Source organism: Diorhabda carinulata, chromosome 7 (assembly GCF_026250575.1).
Source record: "Diorhabda carinulata isolate Delta chromosome 7, icDioCari1.1, whole genome shotgun sequence".
NCBI lineage: Eukaryota > Metazoa > Arthropoda > Insecta > Coleoptera > Chrysomelidae > Diorhabda > Diorhabda carinulata.
This window is the reverse complement of record NC_079466.1, coordinates 8,698,959-8,713,882: the sequence shown is the minus strand read 5'-3', so window position 1 is coordinate 8,713,882 and position 14,924 is coordinate 8,698,959. Positions and strand designations below refer to the sequence as shown.

The window sequence follows — 14,924 nt, the reverse complement described above, 5'->3', positions numbered from 1 at the left end:
TTTACGTTGTTACGTTACTTACCATATCTGTTACTATTTTGAGTTTTTATGAAATTTACAAAATTACCCTTTACCTTTATTAAAAAAACAAACTGCCGGTACCTCGCCACTCTTTTTTACTATTCTATGAAATCTATTACATTTTGAACTGTCGACTTATTCCTTTTAATCAAATTGTTCTGGCAACACTGCTTAGATAGAACACCAGTTGGGGGGCGCCAGTCTGCTTTGGTGCCTTGCGTATTCCTGATTACTTGAACGCAGTGTTAAAGGCGTCTGGTGTCTTGATTACGTTTTGCTTTTGATTTTTATTATTCTGCACACTTGGACAATTCTTGAAAACTATTTATCAGCGTAAGTTTTTAATAACTTCTGAATTTAATATTATGCTATAACTACTATTTCTGTAACTTTATGTATATAAAATCAATAACCAAAATGAGTAAGAAGGAAACGAAACGCACACTACTAAATTTTGTGCAAAGAAAGGATTTTCAAAAACCAAGTACGTCGTCCGCCCCTTCGAATATAGATGAAAGTGAATATAGTGATAGTCCACAATCTTCCAATAAAAGAAAAAGCTTTGTAAGGCACTACATCGCAGATTATTTGAAATATGGTTTTGTCCTCTGGCCTCAATCAGAAGAAAATTGTCCAAAACCTGAATGTGTTGTTTGTAGAGATGTTCTCTCCAATGAAAGCATGAAACCTTCCAAGCTCATGCGGCATTTACGAACGAAGTACCCACAACTGGAAAGCAAACCCCTGGACTTTTTCAGGAGAAAAAGTTTGGAGATGAAAATTCAAAAGGATGCTTTCAAAAAATGTTTCTCGGTTGATAAATCGCTTTTAAAAGCATCGTATCTAGTTGCTCTGCGTATTGCCAAATCTAAAATACCATACTCGGTTGCTGAAGATCTGTGTTTGATAGACGTGTGTTCTGAAGTGTTGGGCAAATCTGCTGCAGATAAAATGAAATCTTTGCCTCTGTCCAATGATACTACTGGACGAAGAATAGGTGAGTTATCTTACGACATAAAAAGACAACTACTCCAAGATATACGTAAATCGAAATGGTTTGCTGTCCAAATGGATGAGTCAATTGACGTCTCAAATAATGCCATATTATTATATTATGTTCGTTACATTGACTATGCAATCAATGATATTAGAGAAGAATTGATGTGCTGTATCGAACTACCATCCCAAACAGCAAGTGCTGAAATATTTAAGGCACTTAATAATTATATTGAAACTAACTCCGTTGACTGGAAAAAATGCATCAGTTTGTGTACTGATGGCGCTGCTGCTATGACTGGAAGACATACAGGTGTTGCAAAGAGAATAACAAACGTATCATCAGAAGAATTAGTAGTCACATACTGCATTATTCATCACAAACATTTAGCAGCAAAGAAATTATCCCCACAACTGAATGTTATTTTTCTGGAATCGATAAAAATTGTAAAATTTATCAGAAGTAACGCCCTTAATTCAAGATTATTTACAACTTTATGTCAAGAAATGGGATCAGATCATGTACAACTAATGTTACACGCCGAAGTACGCTGGCTATCCAGAGGAAAAGTCCTTAAGCGGTTGTATGAATTAAGAAATGAGGTACAATTGTTTTTAAACCAAAAGGGATCATTCTTGAGCAGACCTTTTCAGAGCAAAGAATGGGTAGCCTTGCTTTTGTACCTATCAGACATATTTTCACTGGTAAATGAATTAAATTTAGGTCTAATACCGTTTTCAACTTCTACAATAAGATTGATGCTTTCAAAAAGAAATTGAAACTCTGGTATAAACGTGCGGAAGAAAACACTTTTGATATGTTTGCTTCTTTCTTTGATTACATTAATACAACTGACATGGATCAGAAGAGCGTTATCAGTGTTATTCTGGAGCATTTAAAAGAACTATCAATAGGTTTTGATCAATATTATCCACCAGAAGATGTACGTTCAGGTAATCTGTGGATAATCAATCCATTTATTGATAATTATGATAACAATCTCACTACAGTCCAGGAAACACAACTTATTGAACTGTCTTCAGATCTAGGACTTAAATCACAGTTCAATTCAAAAAATATATATCAATTCTGGATAAACACCGCAATAGAATACCCCAATCTTCATGCAATTGCCTTTTTTCTCAACTTATTTATGTAAAACTACATTTTCGGCTATGACTGTTATGATCTTGCGCCTGCTCGACGTATTGCTGTAACTGGTTTAAAGTCTAGGATTGACAGTTTAGTCAGCAACAAAGACCAGCAGCAATCTCATTAATTTTAGTTTTTATATATCCTTTATTTTGGTAAATTATTTTTTGCTTATTTGGTATCTACTTACTTTGTTCACATTTCGAATCATTGTTGTTTTGGCTAATATATTAATTAAAAAAAATGAATATATCATTCACGTTGGAATTTTCTTGGGAGTTTTAATTAAGTTTTGGTGCTTTTATTACTTTAGTTTTAGTGCAATATTATAAGTTAATTGAATATAAATGTATTTGAATGTAAATTATAATAAACAAAATGCTTTAAAAATTATGTATGTCTTCATGATTTATCTTTGTGAAAAATTGTGCATTGTGTCGAATTATTAATATTACCGGTCCGCGCGAACGTGCCGAAATATTTTACCGGTCCTTGGAGTAAATTCAGTTGAGAAACACTGCTCTAGTCAATGGATTCATAAATAACAGAGAAGTGTCAAGAAAATCCCAAAAACAACAAAAAAAGTAAAGATATGAAATATTTAATAAGATTTAATGAAGTAACAAGAGAGAATAGAATTAGAAACGATAGTATTAGAGAAGAATTTCGAGTCATTTGGTGGGGACATGTACAGAATGGGCAATTCAAGATAAGTAAAGAAAGTTTGGCAAGCAAGACAACAAAAAAACAGATAAATATCAAAAGAAACACGGAACGATGTGATAACAATTTAATGTAGAAAACAGAATGAATACAATAGGACAGTCTTCTGTTTCTAGAGCATAAGTTTTGTTATTAGGTATTATTTATTTCCCCCAGGTCAACAAATACTAAGTCTCGTAACAAAAATATTAAATCACCTTTCCTGCTAGTACACCATCACTGAGAGCAGCATTCTTCAGATATCTTTGGTGTATATAATTCTGGAATTGTGGTGTTTTTATTAAATAACTGCTTTTAATCGACAATTTATGCGTATTTTCCCTTTTCCCATAAGATAAATCTAATTTATCTTATATTTTGAAGAATTTGAAAGATCGTGTTTGGGGATGACATCTTATACTTGCAGCTTTTCCACCATTTTTCATTATTAAATTTCGTTTTTTTTCCTTGACAAAGTTGATAACGTATAAATACTAATATTAAATGCTTACTCCATCCCAGTATTAGTTAAATATAGTTAAAGTTTTCAACTGGGGACTTAAGGCTTGATACTGTACATAATTTTTATGATTATGGTATGTATCTACATTAAGTACATTTTCTATAAATTTATTATGTGTCATACTTTTTCTAAGTATAATCATACTTGTATCAATGCCTGTCAAGATTATGTCAATCGATCATTGTTTTGTGTTTATAGATTGAAAAAGTATTTCATTTGTTAGTCTGGCTATAAATCAATATATTCAAGGACTTTAAAAAAATGGGTTATGTCACTAAAAAAAGATTAAATAAACTAAAAACTGGTAAATTAGTAATGGAATTGTCTTAGTTGAAAACATATTCGTAATTAATCTTGAGAACAACTACAAAATAAATTACTAGTTTTACAAATATGGAATTTCATCACAGACTAGATTAACACAACTATCTAAAACAGGCAGGTAATTCGTTTTTTTTTTCAGCTAAACCTTTGGGTATGACATTAAATCCATACTGTCTTCCTAATATTAAAAGCCAATAAAAATATATCTCTTCCCTTTTATGTTGACGCAAACATTAGTTTAAAAGAAACACTAAACTTTATATGTTAAAGAAATATCTGGTTTCTTAGGAACGTATCCATACAAAAATATGGAAAATATTACAAATCCTGCACCTAAAGCAAACTGCAAGGATAATTCAAAATCGAAAATATACATACTAACAATACATGATATAACTATAGCTAAAGATGTAGCGAACCCTTTCAATATATTATCAGCATATTTCACCACAATGGCAACAATTAATCCACCTGTGGCTTGTAACACTACAAGATACCATACAAATTTGTCATAACCAAAGAAGAATCCGTTTTCTCTTATCACTCCTCCATCATATAAGAAACATGAAATCAAACCGAATGGTATTGAACAAAAGGAAAGTTGAACATTTCTTATCCAAACAGTGACATCACTACCTGAAAATACATAATATTAATATTTTTATTAAAAAGCAGAATAGTGAATTTATGAAGTTTTGGTTTTATTTTGACCTTTTACAAAATATTTGGTGACTCATAAATATTTATTTACTGCATTTTGAAGGTTGTTTTTTGAACATAATGATTTTAACATTTTATGAAAAATTTATTTCACTGAAATTCTCGTTTAATTAATTTCTGAAAGATTGGAATACATATTGAAAAAAAGAGTATACTTTGGTGTATGTTTGTCAGTTTTGTGGGATTGCGGCAAAATTAAACAGTATTTCTAATATACTTTGAAGCTTTGGAATATTTATGTATTCATCATGGGGGAATTATTTAGTTGAAAATTGTGGTGTATTATTACATTAATTAGTTGAGAATTACAATTTTAATATTTCTATCAACTTCCAAATTCAATATTCAAATTGACTATTGATATATATATATACTAGCTGACCCGACAGACTTCGTCCTGTCAAAAAGATTTGTAATGTGGCAGTTTTTGTGCCTACGTATTTTAAAAAATTCTCCTGAACAGAACCGTCACCCTGGTGATAGGGCGTTGTGAATAAAAAATAATTAAATAAAACATATATAAGGACTTAAAAGTAAGTAATCGCTTTATTGTTAATCATGTGAATCATAAATAATTATTATTATTATCATTGTAGTGCTTTGTGGTATACGATGTTTTTTGTTTGATTACCTGGCGCATAGATAAACAAATCTGATGGTTTTCCAACACGGGAACAGGCAACATACAATTGACCATGTGAGAAACATGGGTTTTCTAGATTAATACCACAAACACTTAATTATTGCCCCTGGGACTTGTTTATAGTCATAGCAAAAGCAAGCCGCACTGGAAACTGTAGTCGTTTAAACTCAAATGGCACATCAGTCGGAATCATTGGGATGCGCGGTATGAGAACATCTTCTCCTTTATACTTTCCTTTGAGTATAGTTGCTTCTATCACATTGTTTAGTAATTTTTTTATCGCTAACCGTGTACCGTTGCAAAGACGCGGTTGGTTGATATTTCGCAACATTATAACCACCGATCCGACCTTTAATTGAAGATTTTGAGGTGGCAATCCTGGCAAATCCAGCGAGTTTAAAAATTCCGGTGGATAGTTGACTACATCATCTTGATTAGTAGCCGAATCAACTGATTTATATATCCTCAATTCGCCTGTAATTTGTTCTTGAATTTTGAAATTTAATTCATTTACATCTATGTTTTTTGCAGCCAGTATAGCTCGTTCGCTCAACCAATCATGGTTTCTGTAATTTTGAGAAACATCTGGAAACACCTTCTGAATAAGTTCATCTTTTGATTGAGTTAACTGACAAAAACTTTGAGGAAAGTTAATGCAGCCAGTCAACATGTCTATAGGTAATTTGCCATTACCAATGCCAATGAGTTGTTTAGAGAATATGTTTCCAGATTGGTCATTTTGCAACTCGACACGCATATTCTTGCTTAAATGAAGTACTTTGACATGTTTCCACAAATTGGAGGACTTTAGACATGCATTGAGTTCATCAGCTGGCGTTGATCGTGGAATCACTGGCAATGTTTGATGAAAATCTCCTGCTAATAAAATCATTGCACCACCAAATCGGTTATTATTGCTCCGTAGATCTTTTAAGGTTCTGTCTAAAGCCTCCAAAGATTTTTTATGTGCCATCGTGCATTCATCCCAAACAATCAATTTACATTGCTGCAAAATCTTTGCCATTGCAGAGTTCTTCGAAACGTTACAGGTTGGAGTTTTATTGCTTTGCATATTTAATGGCAATTTTAGTGCTGAATGGGCTGTTCGACCACCTTCAAGCAACACTCTGCAAAAAACACGATATACGAATTTGTTTCGTGTATCAGTTGACAAAAGCAAACTCAGTAGATTAGGTAACAGACAACTTTTTTTTTTTTTAATTTGATATGACTTGAAGTCAAATTCTTTTAAGCCGTACGAATTGTTTTTGTTTGGATATTAAAAATAATAAAACACTGTTGCTAACGCGATTTTTGTTTGACTGATGTAATGACGTGGAAACTGCTGCATTTTATCTCGCGTGCCGAAACTAATACAAAAGAAACGCGAGTTTCGGAACGCGACATTAAACTCCTCCAACTATGTATTCTGTGCTCCAACGCACACACACACATTGTTTTGATAGATATGATCTTTGACGTTAGGAACACACCTACATTGCTTAGACAACAGTGAGTGCTCAAATTGACTACGTTTTAGTTACAAATCATTTGTATGGGAAAAAGAAAAGAGCTATTTTTAGGGTTTTTCCAGCAATAATTCTAATTTTTCTCGCCGTAAAAACCATCCTTGAACTTCAACGAACATTTTAATAAAAGATTTGGCCATATTGGTCCAGGCGTTGTTGAGTTATGCGCTTACCAACACATTTTGCGATTCATTTTTATATTATAATTTTGCGATTCATTTTTATATTATAAATATAATATAATATTTATTCTGGTTGCTATAGAAATAGTTATTAATTTTCATTGGTTAAATTATGAATGACGTAAATTTTTAATAGGTTAGGTCATGTTTAATGTTTAATATTATTTATTGGTTTGTTTATGACTAACATTAAATTTTTAAAGGTGAGGTCGTTTTGAGTTGAATTTCATAGGTTCGATAAGGTTAGTTGATTGCCGATGGTGATGAATTTCTTTAATAGCATTTGCTTTTTCAAAACTTGAAAGATATATATATAGATTACACTAGAGTTATTTAAAACAGTTTTCTTATTAATACATTGATTATTTTGGCAATATATGTTGTTTCTACAAATAGAATTTTTTTGTAGTTGTTCTCAGTTGTCAAAACTTTGGCAGATTCAAAAAATGACCTTCATAAAATACATATGACGCTAAATTACACCTATTGGGATATAATTTGCTATCGCTTTTGTGAGTTATCCGATTGGTGAATGGCAAGAAGTACTTTAGTCAAACGAAGAGGTGGCAAAACTAAACACCAAACTTACTATCTCTAATATATCCGTTTCCGAGCATTCGAAGACTTATTATATACCTTTATTTCGTGTAACAATCAGCTCTCATCGACAAATTATTTATAAAAATGTAAACATAGTTATTTGGTGAAAGAGCTACAAACACCAGTGTTAATCAACAACCTCATGAATCCATCTCAATGTAAGCAAATTCAAATCATCATAACGAATTTGACATTAACAAGCAAACTCGATTTTTTTTTAATCAAGAGCCGGTCGCATAATAGCAAATCAACTATTCCACCTAATAACTACCCAGCTATAGGCACTATTATTAATCCCTAAGAAACCATATTTTCATCAAGAATATCCTATAATAGAATATGCATATATCTATCGATAAAGAAATAGACGAACTCCTAACAAAATGCAATGGACAGTTGCTCATGAAATTCTGTATGTAGACTTGAAACACCTAATGAAATATTTTTTCTGTCCGTCCAACTATACCCCACCAAATTATTGAACACGAACTTAGACAATTATGTACATCTGATGAGAGTTCAAGCACATTCTAAGTTTTTGCCGTATCGTTCACATATCTCCTACGCAAATACCAATACGTACCTCGATTCTTATTAACTTTGAAAACAAACCATATCGCATCTTTCTAATTCATCAATAATTAAATAAGTATTTAATATAGCATCTTCATCAATAAAATTTAGTACATCAAGAGCAACAAACATCGCCAATCAAATAACCAGCACACCACTACCTTCTAACTAAATCTTAACGAATATAAATGATCAAACAGAAGTCAATACATCATACATTGCTCCTACCATTCATGCACATGACATCCAATCCATAAGCGATAACAGAAATGCAAAAAAATAACAATATCGGCATAAATAGATATGGTTGCAGATACAATTAATACAAAACTATTAGACACCTTATAAGACATCAATACTCTACCTTCACCTACACTACAATAAAAAACAAATAAACAAAAAAGCAACTGATAACAAAATTGTTACACAAAAAAGCACCTATAACAAATTAATAGTGTCAGCACTGCTACTACGAAACTCAATAGGATCAAAAGACCCATTAGATATATCAAAAATATAAACAGAAAATATGATTTAAATGGTATAATATGAAAAATACACGAATATATGAAATTAAAAAAATTAAATCAAATCTAAAACCAAAGATCTTTTGGTACTTATTTATAGTATTTCTCCTAATTTCTTTTATTTATTACAGTTCATATTCAAGGACTACTTTTTATATATCATAAAGATATATGTTTTACAATTTTTTTAAGCTATATTCTTCAGGATATTCTCATAAGTAAATCATTTATGTAATAAATCAATAAATAATGCAATCTTTAGTAAGTAGAGTGATTTAATTTGAATTTTGAATATTTTGGGAACAGGTATAGGTTATGAATTTCAACAAATTTTAATAATGAACACTTACCTTTGAGCATTTTTTCAAAGTAAACCCCAGCAAATCCTGATAGACAACAGGCCGCGAATGCCGCCATGAAACCAACAAAATGATTTTGCTCAATGCCATTTGTAATAATCTTCTTATCATCTGACTGAGCTAACTGAACAAGAACTATTCCTGTTATTAAAGTAAGAAGAGATATCCACTGAGTACGATGAAGTTGCCGTTTTAATATCAACACAGAAAACATAGCTGTTGTTAGAATTTTTAGTTGATAAGTTACCTAGCACAGAAATATTCATATTATTGCAATCAAATATAAACATTCATCTAAGATTTGTAATTGAGAATAATTCAATTTTAGCATAATCAAGACTAACAACTATTTATACAATCTATTATAAGGGCCCCAACTTTTTCTTCTTTGATATCGCATTCTAAAATTTATTTATAATAAAATATAATAATTAACACTAATTTGGTTTGCCAGCAAAATAGAGGATGTACGGTCAAAGCGTTTAGGAAATTATACAGGCTTAGAATTAATAAAATTAAGACTAAAACAAAGGCTGATCAATTAGGACAAGAGTTGCTTTTGGTTGAGGAGACAATAGAAAATTTTGGAATTTACTTGTGTATTATAGATTAATATAAGAAAGGATACTTTGCATTCTGTTGATTAGCTCCATCAAGTTATTTACAAATAATCATGTGTCTGAAGTTGCATTTCCATGCAATAATCTGACAATCTCGAGTGCCATATTAAGATTTTCATTTTATTTAATCTTAAGAAAAATATAATTTCCAGTTTCCACAATCTATGGTCATAAAAACTATAGAAAAGATTGGTGTGTTCAGTTGGGGGAATAATGAACGGAGAAAAATTGTTCATATCTCCATTTTTCGTATTTTAACCACCAGTTTTAGAAAACTCCTTCAAATAATCATCAAATTTTGAAATATGATTACTGCTATATGAATCTGTACCATCTGTATAATAATATGCCACATTTAAGTATTTCAAAATGACGATATTTTTCCATTTACAAAGTTGCCTTACTTTTGAATCTTTAGTTTTATTTATAGAGACATTTTTAGTGCTTATTTTACATCCTCTCTAAATATCTGGACGTTCAACTATACCTTCCCAATACCTACTAAATCCCAATTTAGTCTCTTGAGTCATAGGATCCTCTACTACTTTTTACAGATTTATTAGGTCTTAAACCATACAGTAGTACTGTCTATACCCTTAAGGCTATTTACCGCTCCCCTAGATCTGGCTATATAGCGGCATATGTAATTGATCCAGGCCTCTTTACTTTGTGATCTGTTGTTCTGTTCGGTAAATAAGTATTGCAAAATAAACCCTAAACTTACATTTTCATTCTTAAGTGTTTTACTTTGACATAAACCTTTTACAGGAAACAACAATTGTATTTTTAAATAAGTATCTGGGCTATCACACATGTCTCCATTGTTACCACAATAGAAAACTATATTAGGTGGTTGGCTTCAAGCTATTGCAATATTATTATATTGAATAAAAGAATCAAGAACAAATACATGAAATTAAAATTACCTGATATGTGGCAGCATCTAGATGCGAAGCTGATAAATATAACAAATTATTTTGGACAAGGTATACGAAAGATGGAACGCATATCTTGAGAGTATCAGTAGGTTGTTTAATAATTTGTTGATCTATTGTATAAAATAATTTCACTACACCCCCTGCTTCTACATATACAATGACTATACAAGTAGCAAGTTTAACTACTTCAGCCATCAGCACAGCTGAAACAAACAAAATATAAGATTTATGGCGTTCTGTCTCTATTTGGTGTTACTTTGTTAATCTATTGGAAGTAAAAGGATTAACAGGAAAAGGAGAGTACAAAAAGAGCATAACTTTCAATAATTTACCAAAAAGTGGAAGGAAAAATTATAAATTGACCAAATTATTGTGCAGGAAATTTTTAATTAAAATTGAATAACTGTTTTCTTAATTTATGCAAAACAAAAAATAAATTCCGTACGATCTCTGTTTTCAAAGTAATATATTGTTCTCAAATAATGGGGTAGAACTACACTTCTGTTCATTGAAATAGCATACAAGTCTTGGGACAGATTTTTGCAATTTTTTAACTGTATTATTTTACTGGACATTTGTTATCATGTTTACCAATATTAAGTTATCAGGTAAGTATTGAGAAAAAATTTCCATTACACCATAATTATTAACCCTTTCAGTCCAGCCATATTCCAATTTGTCAATAATGGCAGCCTTCTGAATATCAGTTAACTGAGGAGATATTAATTAAGACAATGAAATTAGGTAGGAACCTCGATTTACATAGGCAAAATTTAAGTGCTTTTTCAGTGAACAGAAATGTATCTAGTTTACAAGCTTTTTGGAATAAACCTATAATGGTAATTTACAGAACAGACGTGTACCTAGTTACCAAGCTTCTTTGAAATGAAGCTAAAATGGAAATTCTCTGAAATATTTGCTATTTCAGGGAACAGAAGCATACCTAGTTTCTCAGAAATATTTTTCTTTTTAGTATTTTTCAATATCTCTATTACATACAGTAAGATACATTTACTAGCAGTTACGATACTTTAGATACAGAAGATTTTTCAATTTGTATGCTAACATTTTACTGTAGTAATAATAAGTTGGATATGCATTGGAGTGTTTCATGATAATATTGAGTAATAGCATAATGGATTTTTAAATGAACAACTTTTTAAAATTAATAAAATTATTCGTGTTATTTGCTTCGATTTATGAGAGAATATCTAAACAATGTAATTGCAAAATTGATTTAACAAATTGAATCATTCATTCACCTTCACATTTAACATATTTGAACAATTCCAAACTGATGACAGCAATACCTTCAAGAGCATCAAGTTATTGAAGGTCTCAATTAATTACCTTAAAATGAGTACAACATCCAATTACATAATCATAATATTAAGAATAATGCATTACCATCTTAAATGTTTAGAAAAATTTTTTTATTTTGAGTCTAGATTATGAAAAAAGTATTATTTTTTTTTAATAATAACAATGGTCTGAAATATGCTGAAAGATATGATGTATGTGATTAAAATTATTAGTACCTTCAACTTGTTCCTACTATCTTTATTAATGTTTTGCACATTTTTAATGAATTTTCATTTCTTGGTTGAGAAAAAAATACATAAATTATACCCGCAAAGTTGGGTGAATTTAGCCACTTTAGTTGACCTTGGCCATTTTTTATTATCTGTTTTATTTATGTACAATTCATGATAATAATAATCATTTTCCAAATTATTTACAGCACACCAATTGTTTTTAAGTTCTTAAAAAATAATAATAAAGCAAAATCATAAAAACCGAGGAATTTTGACCTTCAAAAACTTTAGTCGTGGGTGAATAACTAGAATCTATGATTTTTTTATTTGTTTTCCATGAAATTACAAAATCTAACAGATATGTTCCATATTTGGATGTTACTTTTGTTCGAACTTATCTAGTATTATTTTTTAAGTATAATGGGTCGTTATTAAAGAGCCGTTGGAAGCAGGTATTACTGCAAGCAGGTCTACTTATTAAGTCGGATGCAATGTCTCAAATACTGACTTCTGGAAGATAAAAAAATACCACAGTCTGACTGACACAACGATTCATTCAGGCTGCTATTTCAATTGATGTCATTAAAAAGTACTCTGGAATTTGGAATTAAGACGATTCCAACCTATCCGACGACCCAGGCAATACAGTCATCACAAAAAGGGGTTGCTAATATAGTTAATAAATATAAAAATATGTATGATACTTGGATGGAAGGGTAACCAGAAGGAAAACATTATAATCACTCAAAGAGCAAGTGGTTCAAGGGTCCTAGATTTGAAGACTATTGGTGATTCAGAGCAGTGTTTGGCCGTGTTTACACGTAATAAATCAGATTTTTTGCGTCGATAAGTGACAATGGATGAAACATGGATCCATCACTTCAATCCGGAATCAAAAGAATCATCATCTAAGTGGAGTGCAGCTGGTGAACCATGTCGGAAGCATTCAAATGCACAACAATCAGCTGGGAAGGTTATGACTTCAGTATTTTGGGATGCTTTTGAAATATTGTTCATCAACTATCTCCAAAATGGAGAGGCAATCAATAGCAAATACTACATAGAGTTGTTGGATCGTTTGAATGGAAAAAACGACCCTATATGTCAAAGAAAAAAGCACTGCTTCACCAAGACAATGCACTGATTCACAAGTCGATGGCAACTATGTTTAAATTGAATGAATTACACTTGGATCATCCACCTTACAGTTGCGATATGGCCCCCAGTGACTACTGGCTATTCACTCATTTCAAAAAAATGATCGCCGGTAAGAAATTTATCTCAAATGTAGAAGCATTTGCTGAAACTGAAGCCTATTTTGAGGCAAAAGACAAATCTTTCTACGAGCACGGCATTGAGAAGTTAGAGGAGCGTTGGAATGATTGTATTGCTCTTGAAGGAAATTACAGTGATGAATAAAATCGATTTTTGGCAAAAAATGTGTTTTTCTTAGTTAGTCAACGACTTATTGAGTGATGTAATGGTCCAGAAGAACAAACACTCAGGAAAAAAGTCAATGTAATAGTTGGAAGAAGCATTTCAATCGGCGACATTCAAAAACACCTAGTTGAGAGTCCTAGTTATGTTTAAATAAATATCTCTTCATGCCTTACCTAGACGACATCCAGTAACTCCGACAGCTCTGTTAATATTGCTTTTAATCAAACCAGTACTGGAGAGAACTTGGAAGAGAATACGAAGACGCACAACTTGTGTGACACAAGAAAATACAAGAATCGGATGTAATAATCAACTTAAAATCGGAAAGTTTGTTCTGTTTTTATTTGGGAAAAATATTTATACTGACAAGATCGTGGAATTATGCAAAAAAATGTGAAGCAATATAAAATGAAATGTCTTGCACCTAGTGGATTGTTCCAGTGGAAGTGCCATGTCAGACAATGTTATCTGGTACATAAAAGAGATTTTGTAGATTATAGAAACACTTATTCCATCCAAGAGAGGTTTTTTAAGACACCGAAAATTGAAAAATACTCCTCCTAACCTATTTTAGCTACATTTTGGAATGTCTTGTTTTTATACTAAATGTTATTTCATTTTCTTACCAAAGAATGGTAATTCTATTTCCTATTATATTTTTTCCAAAGAATTTTCTTTTATTGTGCAATTAAAATCATTACAAAACATTTAGTTTCTTTTATTATAAAGAGATTGTTATGCTTATAGACCCAATAGCCTAAAATAATAACACAAAATTATTTGTTAGTCAAAGTCACCTATATCAGTACAAATCTTTATGTTTTCTAAATAAACAATGTGTGGCCTAAGTAACCTTGTTGTCTGACTTTGGCCATCCAATTTGAAAATTGAAAGTCCTAATATAGACCTCCAGAATAAGACTAAGAACATTTATAACATTTGGTTTAAAAGGTATGAAACAGTGGAACAAATTAATCCAACTTTACCATGCATCAAAATAACAATTCTATCAATTCTAAACTGCATTTTAAATTGAACTCAACTAGTCTTACCTGTGGACGACAAAAACATATCTCCTTCTCTTGTCCTAGCATATCTCATACTCAGTCCCAACACCGCATTTTGAAGAGTTAATGTTATTAAACTAATATATTTTAGAGTAGAGTTTGTTTCTGAGAAAAAGCAAATGAAAATTAAGTTCATAACAGGTAAATCTGATTTATATGAATTTCTTACCAGACTTTTTCTGCATTTTAATTGAATCAGAAGATTTTTCTGTACTTGCGGCACTGCTTGTTAAAGGGGGAGTTTTCTGTGGAAATAGAAAATAATATGAATTTTCTTAGCAGTTTTGGATAACTTTGAATATAATGAATCTTATATGGTTAAAATACTCTCACTTACATTCAGTAACTAAATCGAAATGTATTTTTCCTTACACGTTGACACGTCTCATTTTGGTATGATCAAATCCATTTGTATTATGTCAGTTTTTGTTTTGTTTATTTTGAATGACAAATAACATTTGATATACACAAG

At 31.1% G+C, this 14,924-nt stretch overlaps 1 protein-coding gene across 5 annotated transcripts in view; it reads right to left on the bottom strand.

The window, feature by feature from the left end:
- Window positions 1-2,316: 2,316 nt before the first annotated feature.
- The window catches only part of LOC130896649 (UDP-N-acetylglucosamine transporter), a 29,335-nt gene continuing 16,727 nt past the window's right edge, over window positions 2,317-14,924 (bottom strand). For 3 of the 5 annotated variants that reach the window (XM_057804875.1, XM_057804874.1, XM_057804877.1), the window contains 5 exons: window positions 14,622-14,697; window positions 14,438-14,557; window positions 10,399-10,613; window positions 8,844-9,099; window positions 2,317-4,355 (listed from right to left, as the gene is read on the bottom strand). In XM_057804875.1, the coding sequence (XP_057660858.1) occupies window positions 3,970-4,355; window positions 8,844-9,099; window positions 10,399-10,613; window positions 14,438-14,557; window positions 14,622-14,697 (1,053 nt within the window). In that variant the 3' untranslated portion in view covers window positions 2,317-3,969. Of the gene's footprint in view, window positions 4,356-8,843; window positions 9,100-10,398; window positions 10,614-14,437; window positions 14,558-14,621; window positions 14,698-14,789; window positions 14,882-14,924 lie in introns of those variants that run through there. The other 2 variants (XM_057804876.1, XM_057804878.1) reach the window with 2 other exon arrangements.